The sequence below is a fragment of the Procambarus clarkii genome, chromosome 65 (genome assembly GCF_040958095.1).
Source record: "Procambarus clarkii isolate CNS0578487 chromosome 65, FALCON_Pclarkii_2.0, whole genome shotgun sequence".
Lineage (NCBI taxonomy): Eukaryota > Metazoa > Arthropoda > Malacostraca > Decapoda > Cambaridae > Procambarus > Procambarus clarkii.
Window position 1 is genome coordinate 25,005,845 of NC_091214.1, and position 19,791 is coordinate 25,025,635.

Below are 19,791 nucleotides of genomic sequence, written 5' to 3' on the forward strand. Positions count from 1 at the left end.
ACTGCAGGTGTTGATGGTTCCTGACCCTCGGTAACTGCAGGTGTTGATGGTTGCTGACCCTCGGTAACTGCAGGTGTTGATGGTTGCTGACCCTCGGTAACTGCAGGTGTTGATGGTTCCTGACCCTCGGTAACTGCAGGTGTTGATGGTTGCTGACCCTCGGTAACTGCAGGTGTTGATGGTTCCTGACCCTCGGTAACTGCAGGTGTTGATGGTTCCTGACCCTCGGTAACTGCAGGTGTTGATGGTTGCTGACCCTCGGTAACTGCAGGTGTTGATGGTTCCTGACCCTCGGTAACTGCAGGTGTTGATGGTTGCTGACCTCGGTGATGATTCAGAACATGACTATAGTTGACTAGTGATGATTGTAAAGGCTGCTTCAGGCGTGACAATAAGGTCATTGTTAGTGTTCTTGTCAAGCAATTGTTACTGATAGTGTGCTCTGTTATTGTACATCATCCCTGTGATTGTTTATAGTTACCACCTCTCTGTATTTGCTATTTGTGCCTGCAGGATTGAGCTGTTAGCTCTTGGGCCCCGCCTTTCTAACTCTTGGTTGTCTAATGTACTGACTCCCGACTTATTTTCCTCTCATATCTACTACATACATATCTCACACAACACCCCGGGATGCAGCTCGTAGTAGCTAACTGCCAGGTACCTATTTACTGCTAGGTGAACGGAGGCATTAGGTGATCGATTCCTGGTCGAGGCATTTGTTTCTGCCTCTGCCGGGAATCAAACCAGAGTCCTTAGGATTACGGCCCTCAGAGCGTTGTCCTGTGTTTGTGTGTGTGTGTGTGTGTGTGTGTGTGTGTGTGTGTGTGTGTGTGTGTGTGTGTGTGTACTCAGCTAATTGGGCTTGTGGGGGTTGAGCTTTGGCTCTTTGGTCCCGCCTCTCAAACGTCAATCAACTGATGTACAGCTTCCTGCGCCTACTGGGCTCTATTATATCTACATTTGAAACTGTGTATGGAGGTGTGTGTTTGTGTGTGTGTGTACTCACCAATTTGTGCTTGCGGGGGTTGAGCTTTGGCTCTTTGGTGTGTGTGTGTGTGTGTGTGTGTGTGTGTGTGTGTGTGTGTGTGGGGGGGGTCACCGAGCAGAATAATCAATGAAGTCCACGGCTCTTCACGTCCCCCTCCCCCACACCCCCACCCTTCCCTATACACCAACTACTCCACCCTTCCCTTACTACTGTACCCGTATTGAACCGGTGGAGCACTCGCGCTCCCGTTCCCGTTCACGGGAGTTAGTAATAGTTGATTGATTAACAGTTGAGAGGCGGGCCCCAAGAGCAGAGCTCAACTCCTGCAAGCACAACTGGGTGAATACGTGGTATGGGTGGGGCGCGCGGTACGGAGTCTATTATTGTTTTGTCAGCACTGAATTTTGGAACAATTTAGTTTTGGCTAGTGATGGGGGGGAGGTACATAGAACTGTCTTTTTTTGCATGCTATTTGGCGGCGTATGGGAGGCACCTAATATATATATATATATATATATATATATATATATATATATATATATATATATATATAAAAGAAATTATATATATATATATATATTTTTTTTTTTTAAGTTTGTTGAGGGTACCACCTCTGGTGCCAATGTGGGGACCCATAGCCTCGGAGAAGAAAATAAAAAGTATTCAGAGGAGACCTTGTGGTTTCTCACTGAACACTAATATTATCTTCTCCTACCACCCCCATATATATATATATATATATATATATATATATATATATATATCCTCTCTCTTCTCTCCTCTCTTCTCTCTCCTCTCTTCTCTCTCTCTCTTCTCTTCTCTCTCCTCTCTCTCTCTCTCTCTCTGGGTTAAGGGATGAGACAGGAGACTTGCAAGGCCTCGAGCACGATATATCTTAATTTAAGTAATGTGGTGTATAGCACTTGAGTGAGTTGGGAGGTGCAGAGATAGCAGCACCGCTGTGGTGGTGGTGTGGGGCGGAGGGTGCCATACCCGGCGACGTTCACCTTTAACAAACACCTGGCCCGCTTACTATCACCACCACCATTTATCCCCACCTGTGTCAAGGTAATGACTGCACCCCCCCTCCCCGCCTCCTGTTTATCTCTCTCTCTATCTCTCTCTCTCTCTCTCTCTCTCTCTCTCTCTCTCTCTCTCTCTCTCTCTCTCTCTCTCTCTCTCTCTCTCTCTCTCTCTCTCTCTCTCTCTCTCTGTGCTGTCTTTGTGCCTCCGTGATGGGGTCTTGCACGAAGTTAGTCTCCAGAATGATTTGTTTAATATACATTTGAAACATACTAGCAAGTGCTTCTTATTCTGCACTCTTGAGGTTACCTTGATGATTTCGGGGCTTTAGTGTCCCCGCGGCCCGGTCCTCGACCAGGCCTCCACCCCCAGGAAGTAGCCCGTGACAGCTGACTAACACCCAGGTACCTATTTTACTGCTAGGTAATAGACGCATACTGTGAAAGAAACTTTGTCCATTGTTTTTCGCCGGCGCCCGGGATCGAACCCGGGACCACAGGATCACAAGTCCATCGTGCTGTCCGCTCGGCCGACCGGTTCCTCTGAAGTAATTCCTTACGAGACCAAGAGGTATTGCAGAATACTGTGGTCATGTTAAGAAGTTGGGCTGCAGTAAGTGATCGAAGCATCTAAGGGATAATTCTATAAACATTAAAGGCCTAACATTTTCTGACACACTTCAGTTAATATATGGGCACTATTAAGAGAACTCTAAGTGTGTCAAGGTGGGAGCTTGGTAAACATCATCTGGGCCCAGATTCACGAAACAGTTACGGAAGCACTTACGAACCTGTACATTTTTTCTCAATGTTTGGCGGCTTTGTTTACAATTATTAAAGAGTTAATGAGCGCCGAAGTACCAGGAGGCTGTTTATAACATTAACAACAGTTGAATGGGAAGTTTTCGTGCTTGTAAACAGTTTAATAAATGTAACCCAAGCCGTCAAAGATTGAGGAAAGATGTACACGTTCGTAAGTACTCTCGTAACTGCTTCGTGAATCTGGTCCCAGGTACCTGGTCAACCGGGCTGTGATTCCTACATCAGACTGCGTGCAGCCGCCTCCAACGCTCCAGTTACCGGACCATCAATCGGCAGACCGTGGTCAGAGGCCCCTAGGCCTGCTGATTGGTAACTAAAGTTAATTTGTATCCACTTTCCCTTTAACGAAACTCATATGTAGCGTCAGACCAGATTGTAAAAGGGTCTATGAAGAATTTAGTCTCTTAACTTCCGACTCTAGTGAAGATCGCATGAAATATAGAGAAGTTTCATTCTAAAATAATTCATCTAACCCTTTCTGTGATATTCATTAAGAGATTCGACAAAAATGTTTGTTTCCAAAATATACAGTGATATATAGTGTGTGTTTCGTGGTGTTCTCGAAGATGGGGAGTGTATGATGACCAAGCCACACATCACGAGATGGAGACCAAGCCACACATCAGGAGATGGAGAAACGACAACGTTTCGGTCCATCGTTTCAGTGTAATAGCCGAGGCTATTTGGCCACCGTCCCGACGGCACTTTGATGGTAATCTTGGCCATAGTTATTTCATCAAATCACCACACACATTGTGTGTGTGTGTGTGTAATAATAATAATGTGTGTTAACAGTTGTGTAAGTTCCTTCACATGATTGCTGCGTGTTTAGTTAACAGAAGTATGGGGGTTCAGTTCTTAAACCTATTATGTGCCTCTGTAACCCTTCCCACCACCGCCCGCGGGACGGGTATGGGGTGCACCATACTAGTCCCTGGTGACGGAGCTTGGCAAGGTGCAGGCCAGAGACTGACCATGTATTTATAGGTCAATCCTCGACACTTTAACTACCAACGTCCACACCTCCTCCCCTCTTCCATCACCTCCCCCCAACACCCCCTCCCCCCAACTCCACCTTCCCCCTCCCCCCTCCCCCCAACTCCACCTTCCCCCTCCCCCCTCCCCCCAACTCCACCTTCCCCCTCCCCCCTCCCCCCAACTCCACCTTCCCCCTCCCCCCAACCGTCACCTGCCTTGTCGCCAATCTCGGAAAAGTGTTTTTTATAATTGTTGCAGCCACGTGAGGCCCCACCACCACCACCACCACATCAGTACTCGTGATGCTGCTGGCTTCCTGCCCGCAGTGTATGTACTCACCTATTTGTGCCTGCAGGATCGAGCGTTGGCTCTTTGATCCCGCCTTTCTAGCCTTCGGTTGTTTAAAGCAATGACTCCTGTCCTTATACCTAGTTTCCTACCTTTCCTTATACCTACCTTCTAGCTTTTGCTAGCGTAGAGTACGCTGATGTTATCCAATTTATATGTGCCTATATGTATTTGTGTGTGTGTGTGTGTGTATGTGCGTGTATCATATCTACATTTGAAACTGTATGGAGTCTGTCTATAGCACATCACTGCCTAATGCACTCCATCTGTTAACGACTCTTGACACTGAAAAAGTTATTTCTAACGTCCTTGTGGCTCATTTGGGTACTCTGTTTCCACCTGTGTTCCCTTGTTCACGTACCACCCATGCTAAACAGTTTATCTTTATCTACCCTGTCAATTCCTCTGAGAATTTTGTTGGTAGTGATCATGTCTCCCAGAGCTCTCCTGTCTTCCAGTGTCGTGAGGTGCAGTTCACGCAGCCTTTCCTCGTAACTCATGCCTCTTAGTTCTGGGACTAGCCTAGTGGCATACCTCAGACCTTTTTCCAGCTTCGTCTTGTGCTTGACAAGATACGGGCTCCATGCTGGGGCCGCATACTCCAGGATTGGCCTTACATCTGTGGTATACAAGGTTCTGAATGATTCCTTACACAGGTTTCCGAAGGCAGTTCTGATGTTAGCCAGCCTCGCATACGCCGCAGATGTTAATCTCTTGAAGTAGGCTTCAGGAGACAGGTTTGGCGTGTGGTAGGGGGCGAGAGATGGAAGCTGCTTCCCGCCAAAATGCGCGCGCGCGCGCGTGTCCTTGAACCAGCGGTAAAAGCGTGAACCGTAATGTCATGCGATAAAAGGAGCACCTCACAGTTTTTGCACTGTCTCGTATCCCCATGTGTGGGGAAGACCCATTTCTTCCCCACGTGTGTCCTTGTCGCTCTGCTCTACAGTAGGGCATGTAGGCCTACATGGGTGGGAGGCGGGGTGGTGGAAGGAGAGAGGGGTGTGTAGGGAGGCGGGCCTGAGGCACGTTTGATGACTGCTCTCCCACAGGATGAGTGGACTTTGCGCGCCTCTTGCCAAATGGGGCAAAAAATAGTCACTCGGGCTAACGGACGGATGGGGGCGTCGGACGAATTAGGTGGTGGGGGGGGGGCTAAGCGTCGCCCCCCCCCCCCCACACACACACACACACATACACACACAGATATTTGAAAGAAATTTGTTAGTGTCAGAGTGGCTGACAGATGGAATGCATTAGGCAGTGATGTGGTGGAGGCTGACTCTATACACAGTTTCAAGTGTAGGTATGATAGAGCCCAATAGGCTCAGGAACCTGTACACCAGTTGATTGACAATTGAGAGGCAGGACCAAAGAGCCAAAGCTCAACCCCCTCAAGCACAATTAGGTGAGTAGGCGAGTACACAGGATTTATCCGAGTGCCGGAAGCCGAGATGTTATTTAGGTGAATCGTGGCCGGATGTTGTAATCGGCGCGTGAGAGGAGCACCTGCTGGTCAACAACAGTACTTGGTACCTAGTGACCGCCGCTGCTGCCGCTCCAGTACTTGGTACCTAGTGACCGCCGCCGCTGCCGCTCCAGTACTTGGTACCTAGTGACCGCCGCCGCTGCCGCTCCAGTACTTGGTACCTAGTGACCGCCGCCGCTGCCGCTCCAGTACTTGGTACCTAGTGACCGCCGCCGCTGCCGCTCCAGTACTTGGTACCGAGTGACCGCCGCCGCTGCTCGCTCTCTCACCCCACACCTCAACCCGTATGACACCTTGGCAACTACCGCTCCTAGTTATAATTATCATCATTAAATCGTAGTCGAGAAATAGCACCAAGTAGCTGAGTGTTGCTATGACCCGTAATATATTCAGACGTTTCACTTGTTTCACGTCCGGAACTCTCATCGTGGCGGCGTATATTTGAAGTTGTATATTTGAAGAGGTTGGTTAGGTGTGTGTGTGTGTGGGGGGGGGGCGGCCCACCAGGACCCCCTCTCCATCCCCCCCCTCCCCCCCTCTAGCACTAGGCCTAACGTACGCTGGAGCAAGTGATACTAACGGAACTAGTAGACACTATATGCAGATAAATTATTTATAATATACGTTTGTGGGTGGAGGGTTACCACTTTAGAACACGTGATGACTTGTGTGTTTACAGGTGAGTAGATATATTTGTATTTTATACAGGTGTTGGTGTTTATGTGGTGTTGTATTCCATGTGTTGTGATTCAAGTTCCAAAACTATTCATAAAGTTTACAAGTTTATACGGTCCGTGTTCCGCCTCCGCCGGGGAACGAACCCGGAACCTTAGTACTAGGAATCCCGAGCGCTGTCTACTCTGCCGTCAGGCCCCCTATTTTGCATATTCACAAAATTTACACCAAATGTAAATGTATTATTCATATACATAAAAAATGCCAAAATGATAGTACAAATCATTACAGTTACATAGTGTATAATAGAAGGAATGTGTAGCACTAAAGACATGACAGTAATGTGAAAGAGGACAAGCTTCGGGCGTGGACATGACTCCAGCACTAACGCCACACACATTTAACCAGGAGCAGCGTACGGGAAGCTGTACAATGTTAGAAAGATACTTGTACGTGTAAACCTAAGGGCTCAAGACAGTGTAAACATCCTATGGCAGACCACCACCACAGTAACAGTAACTAACTAGTATAGATATGATGGCGCTTAGTAGGCTCAGTCATCTGTACACCAGTTGATTGACGGTTGAGAGGCGGGACCAAAGAGGCAGAGTTCAACCCCCGCAAGCACAACTAGGTGATTACGTGGTCAGGAGGCGGGACCAAAGAGCCAGAGCTCAACCCCCGCAAGCACAACTAGGTGATTACGTGGCCAGGAGGCGGGACCAAAGAACTAGAGCTCAACCCCCCCCCCCCCCGCAAGCATAACTAGGTGTGCACACACCACTACAAATCACAAAGTCGTAAATAAAACTAAGCCTGAAAATATGATCAACTTTACTATAAAAACTAGAACGTGATTTAATAGGTTTATGGAACTCGATCTGGCTTCTTTTTAGAAGAGAAGGACCAGCGGAATAGTGATCGCTACATACAGGATTATTAGGGGAATTGACAAACAGAATAATGACAGCCTCTTATAAGGAAAGGAAGCCACCTCCAGCCATAACTAAGAGACTAAGACTACAACCACCATTCCCCTGCAACCACCACAGCTACCACCACCACCTACAACATACAGGCAGCACATATATACAATATACATACAGCAAACATGCCTTATCTGTATTCCTCTATAATGTGTCGAAGCTCGGAAAATGTTAGGAATTTTCGTTTAACTTCATGGATACTTAGGCATACCCGTAGTCACGTGATTGTTGTGAGTATTCTTGAACCACAATCATCTATAATACCTGCTACAATATCAGCTACAATCATCTAGAACAGGGGTCTCCAAACTTTTCAATGTAAGGGCCACATTATATATTTCCCATATATATGCGGGCCGGAGGAATAAAAAATGAAATTGCTATTTTGTATAACTAAGATAAAGGCATTGTCAAAGTACAGAGAAAAGAATATTGTACAGTGTTTGTGCTCCCTGAAACGGAAGCAGCGAAGCCCCACTCGCCCTCCATCCCCACAATATACAGTTATACACAACTGATTGGTTGTAATGCACAACACATACCTACCAGTATTAGTATCTGTGCGTCACACAATCGAGAGAAAGGAAAACTGACTCGGGTTGAGCGCCACCAGTCAGCAGTCCCAGCTTTGAATAATTCTGCGATGCCATTCGTACGATAATTATTTTTTCAAGGCCACCACACAGGGATTTGTTTGGAGGGCCGGATGAAATTATGTGGCTGGCCGGATGTGGCCCGCGGGCCATAGTTTGGAGACCCCTGAATTCTAGAATATCCGTTACAACCATCTAGAGTATTCGTTACAATCACAACCATCTAGAATACTCTATACAACTACAACCGTCAATAATACTACAACTACCACTAATAAATAACCTTTGTCGTCTTTCAGAGGCAGCGAGGCTCTCAACGTGAGCTCTCAGTCTCCCTTCGTCAAGGACCGGCCTGTCCCCACCCTGGTAAGTTGTTGGCCTACTGTAGTCACCTAGTTGTATTCACTTAGTTGTATTCGCCTAGTTGTATTCGCCTAGTTGTATTCGCCTAGTTGTATTCACCTAGTTGTATTCACTTAGTTGTATTCACCTAGTTGTGCTTGCGGGGGTTGAGCTCTTCTCTTTCGGCCCGCCTCTCAACTGTCAATAAACTGTTACTAACTACTATTTTTTTTCCCCACACCACACACACATCCCAGGAAGCAGCCCGTGACAGCTGACTAACTCCCAGGTACCTATTTACTGCTAGGTAACAGGGGGCATAGAGTGAAAGAAACTCTGTCCATTGTTTCTTGCCGGCGCCCGGGATCGAACCTGGGACCACAGGATCACATATCCAGCGTGCTGTCCGCTCGGCCGGCCGGCCCCGTGCGTGTGTACTCACCTAGTTGTGTTTGCGGGGGTTGAGCTCTGGTTCTTTGGTCTCCTCCTTCTCTTTGGTCCCTGTGTGTGTGTGTGTGTGTGTATGTATGTGTGTGTGTATGTATGTGTGTGTGTGTGTGTGTGTGTGTGTGTGTGTGTGTGTGTGTGTGTGTGTGTGTGTGTGTGTGTGTGTATGTGTGTGTGTGTGTGTGTGTTCTCTAATGTATAGACTCCAAACCTTTTTTTTTATCATAACTACTATGTATATCTTTCCTATTTTCATTTACGAGGTCTCCTACTAATTTTCACTCGAAATAGGCTGTTCATGCCCAATTACATGTTGCATAGACCACCTTAGTTCTCTTAGTAGTGGTAGATTGCTCTCTTACGTCTTCATAATTACTGCATTTGTAGCCGTCAGGTAATGTCATGCACAGGACTGAGGTAGTTAAGGGTATGTGGTGGCCTGCTAACTAGCGTATGGTAGAATTAGGGTATGGCAGGCTAACTATGGTAGAATTAGGGTATGGCAGGCTAACTATGGTAGAATTAGGGTATGGCAGGCTAACTACGGTAGAGCAAAGAGTGAGAAGCGAGAATGATTGTGTGGAGGTGGGTGTGTGTGTGTGTGGTATTGAGCCGAGGACGCTGTTAGGAAGAGGGAAGCACGCGTTTATGGATTTTATGCGTGTGGAAGTTGAAGGCGAACTACAGCAAGGTGGCAATTTATTTCCTGAACTAGGCACAATTCATTGGTTGACGGAGAGCACTTGGCTACGGACATCCGGCAAGTAATTCCGCTCCAATTGAAAATTGGATGCTTTAATATGACTCATGGGAAGCAGTAAGGGGAATGGTCAAGTTGTTCGTAACACCGTATGACAAAGCTCGTTTTCAGATTGTCAAAACCGTATACTGTATGTATGTATATATATGTATGTATATCTTCTTATGGTGAGAGGGTTAGGTGACATATGGATGCATGACATTACGTGAGGGGGATATTAATACGGTATTAAATGTATCAACATAGTGTGACATGCTGGCAGTTTGTTCTGATTGCTTACGTTCCTGTTGTGGGGTCATTCGGTCCAGCCAGTGCGTGTGCCCGGGGTCTGGAAGTGGGTAGTGTAACTGTGTACTAACTAGCTGTTATTGATTCCTCGTCTAGATTTCATGAGATGCAGCGTTTCACTGATGACTAATCTTCTATTGTCATTGTATCTATCAATAATTTCGGTGTTGCTCGTCAAAATATCCCTGGTGATCGTCTGATTGTGTGTGGCGATTATATGTTCCTTCATGGGGCCCGTTGTTTGTGCTTTGTTAATCGCCTAATCGCATTGTTAAACGTACAACCTAAGAACAATAGGTGTGTGTGTGTGTGTACTCACCTAATTGTGCTTGCGGGGGTTGAGCTTTGGCTCTTTGGTCCCGCCTCTCAACTGTCAATCAACTGGTGTACAGATTCCTGAGCCTACTGGGCTCTATCATATCTACATTTGAAACTGTGTATGGAGTCAGCCTACACCACATCACTTCCTAGTGCATTCCATTTATTAATTAACTACTCCGACACTGAAAAAATTCTTTCCAACGTCTCTGTGGCTCATCTGGATACTAAGTTTCCACCTGTGTCCCCTTGTTCGTGTGTGTGTGTGTGTGTGTGTATATATATATATATATATATATATATATATATATATATATATATATATATATATATATATATATTATATATATAAATAATATAATATAATATATAATATATATATCCATCCTAATTGCATTGTTAAGCGCGATGAAACGCAATGTTGTGTGTGTGTCGTTAGGGAAGTGTGAGTGTGAAAGGAAGGTGGAGGGCAGCTGGGTCCACTCGGGTGGTCGTGACAGGGAAGGATACAAAAACCATGTGTCTGCGGTATGGTCCGTGAGCTAGGGAATACAAAGAGAAATTCATATTAGTATTTCTTTTCCAAAACATATCTAATTCTAATTACTTTCATAATTGTCCGTATCGTGTTGATGGGTTTGGTGGTGTTGTTGCGCCTTGAAGGACGATAACAAGAGGTTTACTTTCAGGGTCTGCTGCCATGGAAACAACGCCACCCATATGTCCACGGGGTTAAGAGCAGCAGGTTTGGCAGCCCGGGCTATCCCTCACCCCTCGACAGGTTCAGGTCAGTTACCTGCAATTATGTTGCTCCAGGGTTTTGCTGATGTTATATCAGTAGGTTTCTGGAAGAGGGCTGTTGGTCGTGTTAGCCTGTTTAAGAGGAAGGAAGGAACTATGGGGGAAAGCTCGATTGATTGATTGATGAAGATTAAGCCACCCAAAAGGTGGCACGGGCATGAATAGCCCGTAAGTGGTGGCCCTTTGTTGCCATTACCAGTATCAATAGCCGATACTGGAGATCTGTGGAGGTGCGACTGCACCCTGCGTGACGGGAGATGTCTCCCGTGGGGGAAAGCTCCAAGCCATTATGACTATATAGCACTGGGAAGGGGTCAGGATAAGGATTTGGGATGGAACGAAGGGTGCCCATGGTGCCCAACCACTTGGTCGGTCGGGGATTAAACGCCGACTTGAATGCAGTGAGACCGTCGTAATCGAAATCCTCAGATTAGGCAAAATTGTAATTAATTTTGTCAATAAAGATGTTAATAATAATAAAAGTTGTTCTACCGTCCAGCTCAGGTCGTTGACTCTGTCTAAGAGGAGTCGCTTTGTTTTCTCGTTTCCTCTCCTAACTCCTCTCCCTCTCCTCTCTCGCCTCCCTTTTTTTTTTTTACCTCACCTCCCTCTCATCTCTCGCCTCACTCTCCTCCCTATCATCTCTCGCCTCACTCTCCTCCCTATCATCTCTCGCCTCACTCTCCTCCCTATCATCTCTCGCCTCACTCTCCTCCCTCTCATCTCTCACCTCACTCTCTTCCCTCTCCTCCTTCGCCTCCCTCGCCTCACTCTCCTCCTTCTCATCTTTCACTTCACTCTCCTCCCTCTCATCTCTTGCCTTGCCCCTCTCTCGCCCCTCTTGCTCCTCTCATCTCTTGCCTTGCCCCTCTCTCGCCTCTCTTGCTCCTCTCTTGCTCGCCTCTTGCTCGCCTCTCACCTCTCTTGCTCCTCTCTCTCGCCCCTCCTCTCACCCCTCTCTTGCCCCTCCTCTCACCCCTCTCTTGCTTCTCTCTTGCCTCTCTCTCGCCCCTCTCTCTCACCTCTCTTGCCCCTCTCATCTCTCTCATCTGTCTCGTTTTTTCTTTATCTGACCTCTTTTTAATGCTTTGGTCTTTTCTCAGGTGACAACCTCATCTTGGTACAGTATATTTGTTACATTGCAGTCATCATATGTTCTCACTTATTTTATTGGTTTCTTCTTTCAAAATAAATAATAAATATGTAAACATTAAAAAAATTAAAACAAAATCCATTTACTATACTGTACTAATTTGAATTTACAGACTTTCAAGTTACTGCACAGTAATTAAATTTTGATATTGACATTAGTTGAATTGATATTTTGATGAAGAGTTTCACCTTAATTTTATTTATTTTTCTTGTAGAATTTATGAAATAACATAAAATAATAAGTATGGGGCAACTGAGAAAATCTCTCAAAATGGTCTGTCTTAATATTTAACAAAATATTTTTGAGTGATGTGCCACATGCTCCAAAAAAATGGAATTACTTATTTTTCATGTATTATAAGTTGATAAGATTTATCATTTTATTGGGCGTTCTCATAGTAACCAGAAGTCTGAATACCTAGCAAAAAAAAAAGTATCGCAAAGTTTTTATGAAAAGCACAATCACAGAATACTGTATATACATCAGAGGTCCGCGGTTGTTCAACATCTTCCAGCAAGTACAAGAAATATTGCCGGAACAACCGTGGACATCTTGAAGAGAAAACTAGATATTTTCTTCAAGGAGTGCTGGACCAACCATTCTGTGGCGAGTATGTGGAGCTGCTGGCCGCTCCAAGCAACAGCCTGATGGACCAAACTCTCACAAGTTTGGGGAGTAGAAAAACTCTCAGAACCCCCATTAAGCAGGTATCACGCAGGTAAAGCAGGATATAGGTAGTCGGTTGGAAAGGTTCTGCAGAATCTATGCAGAGAGCTACCAACAACTTGATAGAGATGTAAATGAATAGTACCATTGGAAGTACTTGTTATGTTATATTGCTCCTTCCACAGAAACACACGAGACTCGCCACTTGGCAGCAATGCCAGCTTCTCACACATGCCCCGCTCCACCACAGTCGAGTCCAGGCTGCAGCATGCAACCTCAGCCCCTCGCCTGAATGTTATGCCAGGTATGTTATTGTGCACGTACCCTCTACTGGACTGTAGTAGCTTTTGTTTACAACTTAAGCTATACAGTATTGTACAGGCTGTTTCATTATCAGTTTGCCTGGCAATTTTTAGCATAATTTTCAAGAAATAACTGACCTAACATACAGTAGTTCAAATACTGTACCAAAAGAGTAAAATAAAAGCTAAGTTTTCATCAGCTGAAAATATTCTGATACATAGACAATATTGTATTCAATGGGGTGAGAAATAATTATGAAAATTTTTAAAATGTGCACTGTAGCCGATATCAGTTTTGAACAAAGTTTCAACAACAAATAATTCAATTTGAATTTGATGTTTTATTTACATGTACAAAAGTCATGTACATTATGTACATGACTTTTGTACTGGGAGTTATGCTAAATACTTGAATCTATAGGCCTATATAAATTTCTTAAAACTTTGATTTTTAATGGTATTTTAATATTTGAATCGCACCTCAGGAACAATTTAAGTACAGTATTGCTAAAATTTATTAGGAGTATTACAGTACTGTATTATGTCTTAATTAGAAACACTCATAAAATTGCTTAATACTTAATGTTACAAGTGACTTGTTTATTGAATAATTAAAACATTTATGAGAAGTTAGTTTTGAAGCTTTTCTGGAGAAGTCACATAAATTGTAGTTTGGCATCAGTATTTATAGTTTGTTGTATAAATAATTTTTCACTTAATTTTCAAACTACTGTACTGAACAGTAGTTTGATTTACTGACAAGGGCAAGGTTGTTCTGAACCCTGCTTGCTACTACAGTACATTATAGCTAAGTTGACTAATGTTTGTCAACTAAGTGATATAGCAATTTGTTTTCTTGTCAATTTGACCAAGAAATAGAACGTTCAAATCTATTTTCAGATAAGTTTATTTTCAAAGTTTATTGGGCAAGTTATCCTTTTTTAATTCAGTAACATCCTCCGTCCTTCCCTCCCACACCCACACACATTTTATAATTAATGCTGTCTATTAGATGGACTACTGTAATCATGTATTTTGACTTGCAGTTAATTTGGTTGTAAGTATCCTGAGAGGTTCATGTTAGCAAACACTGGACCAACCTGTGATGTCATTTTAGTGAGTGCATGCCATTTATATTCAGCCATAACAGCAAATTCACATTTATTTGATTCATTTTGCTATGGTTTTCCTGTATTTCAGATATGACAAATAGCAATGTAGTGCTGTCCAGTTTTAAACTGTATGTGAAGTTTTGTAAAAATATGTTCAGTTATTGTAGCAGAGAGAGAGAGTGGGTGCTAGTAGAAGTATTAATAGCTGTACACAGGGGGGGGGACACTGTGTAGTAGCAAAGATAAAGATAAGGATAAGATAAGAGGATAATGTACAATAATTACATAGTAGCATAGAGTACAAGTGAAGGACTCTTGGAGTAACTGAATATGGGTGAGAGGGAGAAAGTAGAGTGGGAAGAGATCGGCATCTCTGCAGGCTGCAAAGATGTTGATCCTCAGAACCATCGTAAAGTATGCCTCTTGTCGTCATCTTCCACCACCTATTCCTCCTCCAGCATTCTTCTCCAGTAATTCCTCCAGCAGTAAATAAATCTCCAACCCATCAAACCTGACCACCACCCTCTCTATATCTGTATCATAATCTTTATCTCAACAACCCGCCTGGACGCCTGACAGCTGGGTAAACAGCGCTTCGGATTCGTAATCGTGAGGTTCCGGGTTCGATCCCCTGTGGAGGCGGAGACAAATGGGCAAAATGTTTTTCACCCTGATGCCCCTGTTACCTAGCAGTAAATAGGTACCTGGGAGTTAGACAGCTGCTACAGGCTGCTTCCTGGGGGTGAAGGCCTGGTTGAGGACCGGGCCGGGGGGGGGACACCAAGTCCCGAAATCATCTCAAGATAGCCTCAAGAGAACCCTCCCAACCCCATCTTTCCTTCAAACATAAGAAGGCACCTAAATAATGACATTTATACAGCATATGTTAGACCAGTACTAAATTATGCAGCACCAGCAGCTAATCAACACTTCTTGTAGGAAAAACATAAAAGTCCAGTACAGTGTACTGATTCCATGCTTATGCTGGATATTTAGGAACGGTCTAACATGGGCTATATTAAATGTTTTGTACAAGTTATTGTTTACATTCCAAACTATTGTCTTAAGTTTGACAGCTTCCAATATGTACAAGGGAAGTTCCTTTTCAGTATGCTAATACATGACTTGATTTCGCAGGCAATGGTCTCTACAGCTTCAGCTTCTCTCCGGGGCTGTCCAAGGGGTCATTTGGCACCTCTGAAAACATCCCCTGTGGCCATTGGTTATTCCGTAACTTTGTGGGTGGTGGGAACTGTGGAGTTGTTTTCCCAACAACCATCGTCAATCCAAACAAAGCTGTCCTTACTCTTGATTCCTCCTCAAGGGTAGGTATAAAAGGAAAGAGCCTGCCATTGTGAGTGTTGTTTATGATATCAGCTAAGCATCTTTTCAGCTGGATGTTTTCTTACCTTTATTTTTTTAATTCCTTCAAAATTAACTGCTTGTTTGCAGCATTGTATATTTTGGAAATTATTAGTTTTGTGCTACAGTTCAAAATTTATGCCATTACCTTTTGGAGTGGGATAGCATCATCCCGGCAAAAATGGAAGGAGCAGCACCCTTGCCTGCGTAACATCCCATGGGTTACTAATGTCAAGTGTTTTCCTTCAGCCATGCATAATGAATGCCTTTTGCTAAAAAAAAAAAAAAAACTCCATCAAAACTCATGAGTAATTGTGAAGTTTCTGGAGTGAACCAAGATTGATTCCCCAAGGAAAAACTAAATCTTCAAGTTTTATTGCTTATTCATGTGCCACAAGTGATGCTAATTCTTTGCAAGGACTGAATGTTGTCTTTTTGTACTTCATGCTTATTGCCTGCTGAAACAGGATCGTGACTCAGGTAATGTATCTTCACGAGTAATTCCTCCACACTGTTCGGCAGTATTGGGAGGGCTGCCTTTAACATTACAAACAAAGCACTTGGGATACATGTCTCAACATATATTTAAAGCTTTCATGATAAACCTTACTCAAGTGCTTCAGGTGTAATGGGTGAGGGAGCTATTTAAAACTAGTTACATAAAATTAGATTCAATTACAGCACCATGAACGTGTTTGAGAACTAATTGCACTAATGCTGTGCTTCTTATCCCAGAACAACATGAATCCAGTATATTGTAGCCCTGTACTTCTCTGTTTGTGTTTATTTTGTTTTAACCTATAATGCCCTAAAGGTGAGCCTCGAGCAATTCGTGTTCTGTTTTGTTAGTAACTATATTTTGTAGCATATAATTGGAACTTGACACTTGTAGCTGCTTTTGTGAAGGTTTTATGGCTTTCACATACATACATACAGTGTACATACATTCATACATACATGCATACATTTTTTGGAACCAAAGAGCCAGAGCTCAAGCACAACTAGGTGAGTACACACACATGGTGCATTCCAATTAAAACAGTCATACATGTATTTTTAGCACATCTCTTGGCCTTTGTAAATGCACATTAATGACACTATATAAAAGACACATCGAACACTTTATGTAGGGCATACGTAAATCTGTGTATCTATGTACTTACGTATGTAGGTTAGCTTAGCATTTTAAAAGCACCGAATCACCTTCTGTGGTCAATTGTTCAATTAACCCCTGAACTATATGTTTAACACATCTCTAACCCTGTCCATGGAGGACAGAAGAAAATGTATATATGCTGGTTAGCATTGTAAATGTGTGGCCATGTCTGTGGTAGAAAATAATAATAAAAAAAAAGCACATCTCTTAAATTAAAGTACAGTATTTTACGTAGCAAAATCTAAAAATATCCCACAAATTTGTCTGATTATGTTTTCTTATTAATATCCAAAACTTCCAATACCCAGACAACCGAAGGTACCAGTTAATCCAAATACTGTATTGTGCATATTCAGTATTCTCACATATATGAATGGGAAATGTTCACAATAAAGGAGATTTAGATAATACAGTACTGTATTTATAAATGTTGTAGTGTACAGTAATTATTTTCCCAACAAAATATTGATCTGCTTGAAGAGGCAGAGTGAAGACCTAAGAATGCGGTGACCATGAGTGCCTTCTAAGGTTAATACATTACTATAATGTATAGTGAACTCCCAAGTAGCTGGAGCCAAATTATCTGATTTCTAGATGGAATAGATGACATCTGAGCTCATTATGGTCTCTGGTTTATTCTAATGCTAATCCAAGAGCATAGAATTATACTAAACTGTATTTGCACCAGCAATAAACTTAAAACATTGGAAGACTGCAATAAAAATTACTAATTATTAAGCAATATATAAATAATTGTTGTGAGAAATACATTGTTCACCTGCCATATAGTACATTACTATCAAATTTCAGTACATGTAGTATTTAGTATTAATATAATTAAGTGGAAAATAAAGTTATTCAAGCAAAAATGTTGTCAATCTTATTTTTTGTTTGTATATACTGTATTAAAGATTTATTATTAATTTTATTTGAACTACAGTATAACGTGTATAAGAGTGTCTCTATCCTGTAAACAAAAAACAAAAAATATGAAACAATTGTGGCCTCCAAACATGACTGTTCGTGTTCAGCTGCAGTTCATCTAGATAATTGGAAATCAATTGCATTACCTTTTTCTAATGATGCTTTTAGTATTACTTGCACAAATACTGTACCTTCTTTCAGAGCACCTACATTCTAGGGCTAATCATCTCCTGCATTCTCTGTCCTAGACTATATTTGCCATCTTCTTGACGGAGAATGCGACACAAAAAAATTTCTTTTTGTATAGTACCTGTCATTTTCTTTTTTAGTGTTACTAGCAGGTCATGTGCACCTGTCATGTGCACGCCTAGATGGAGTACTACTCCCATCTGCAGGCTGGGTGTGGTAGGGTTGTATTAATTAGCCTAGCATTTCCCAAAGCAAAGATATTAGTTGACTAGAAAGTTAGAGATAACCTGGTCTCTGCATGCACCATGATGCATCTTCACTCTTTGCACCTATTGTATGACAGATGCTTAGTACTATTGTTTCCTCCCTCCCACTCATATTGTAAGTCCTCCTGAGGTCCTAGGAGTGTACATAGCTTTGCTGCATGATCACGATATTAGAGGAAAACAGCAAGAGCTATTAATAAAAATGTTAAACAATGAGAGTGAAATGTGAATATCAAGGTGGGAGAGGATTTTTTGTGAGTGGACAGTTTTGGAGGCATGTGGAGCAACTTTGTGATGTGTGCTCTAAAGGTTTAGTAGTGTAGAAATAATGAACTGTATAGATTATAAATTTATTTGGCAAATATTAGAATGTTGTTTGAAGTGTAGGCACCCAAGGAAGCATTTTGAAAATTATTGTTAAATTGAGAAAACACAAATGATTTTAGAGTAATTTGAAATACTGTGTGCAAATGTGTCAATCAAAATATTGATTAGAAAAGAACAAGAAGGTACAGTAGTTATATTTAATATCTATATATTCCCAAAAAAGTGATGTACAATATAATGTATAAAAAGAAAAAGTAAACTTGGGTATTCAAAATATATTCATAAAGACTCGTGTGTTCAACACAAAATAGTTTTATAAAGAGGTGGTACAGTTTTTCTGATGGATCATCTGCAGAAACAAAGTGATATTAAAGATTTGTTTTACCCCATTCCATCGCAGGTTGACCTGGACTTTTACTTCCTTTGTTATTTATATTATTATTCAGAACAAAAGCACAGTAGCGTGAATTATCAATGAGAAAATGAGTAAGAGCAGTAAAGGGATTTGAACCAGTGTCCTGGTGAATACCAGACTCGTGCCTTTATTATAATTTTAATTATTATTATTTGTATTGCTAACATTATTATATGCCTCATTATCCACACTATTCCACTTCACTTTAAAAGTGTAAGTAACCCATTTTATCTCGCAGCTTTTTCTTTCTGAAAGGGCACTTTTGATCATTTTTCTTACAAATTTGCATGTGAATGATGAATGTTACAGGTTATGATCTGTGATTGGTCTTCTTCATACTCTACTAAGTTTATTGTTCCGTAATAAATGAGCGTCTTCTTATTTGACCTCTTTTGTTTCAGATCTTGACAGCAAATGATATGTCATCATTGCTTCTTGGTCACTCAGAGGACGAATTGTGTGGTAAAATGAAATTGACGGACTTCATTGCAAATCCCAGCACTAAACAGAAGCTTGGTTCGCTTGCCAGTCCATGTCCCCCTGCAGAAACAGACAGCACGGAGACTTCCATTCATACCTTGCCTGACCCTGACATACTAGATAATCAAGGGATGGTGCTCTTCAGTGGTAAAGTGGTAAGTGGATATCTTCTGCACAACTGGCATTCCCCATCTTGTGTTTTATTTTTATTTATTTTTCTAAATTTTTTCTTGTGTACTGTATATTCCTAATGTATAAAAGCTATCAAGAAATAATGGTAAAGATAGGATTAGAGTTTAAAACTTATCAAGCTACTGAAAAATTTGGTAAGATACAAGAAAGGTTTTTATTTTACTGTAATATTTATGGTGTAAGGGGCTTAAACTTTTAGTTATTTGTTATCTTGGGAAACATGTACAAACATAAGGTATCCCAGAGAATATTTTCTTGATTGTCAATGTTAGTTTTAGTTTGATTTGTGTGTTTTCTAGCTAACAAACAAGATTGTTGGTCAGAAATGTGTATGCTGTGTCTTGAAGCATTGGGCTTCTATCTTTAGTATGAATGCTGGAGTGTGGTGGTGCA

At 42.4% G+C, this 19,791-nt stretch overlaps 1 protein-coding gene across 5 annotated transcripts in view; it reads left to right on the forward strand.

Moving 5' to 3' along the window:
• The window catches only part of Pask (PAS kinase), a 112,794-nt gene that overhangs the window by 60,107 nt on the left and 32,896 nt on the right, over window positions 1–19,791 (forward strand). For 4 of the 5 annotated variants that reach the window (XR_011223788.1, XM_069309651.1, XM_069309652.1 and 1 more), the window contains exons 2-6: window positions 8,198–8,264; window positions 10,743–10,840; window positions 12,859–12,977; window positions 15,225–15,412; window positions 19,128–19,361. Coding sequence is in view for 4 of the 5 variants with exons in the window: in XM_069309651.1 (XP_069165752.1) it covers window positions 8,198–8,264; window positions 10,743–10,840; window positions 12,859–12,977; window positions 15,225–15,412; window positions 19,128–19,361 (706 nt within the window). In the remaining variant the exon portion in view is untranslated. Of the gene's footprint in view, window positions 1–6,253; window positions 6,324–8,197; window positions 8,265–10,742; window positions 10,841–12,858; window positions 12,978–15,224; window positions 15,413–19,127; window positions 19,362–19,791 lie in introns of those variants that run through there. The other variant, XM_045763202.2, reaches the window with a different exon arrangement.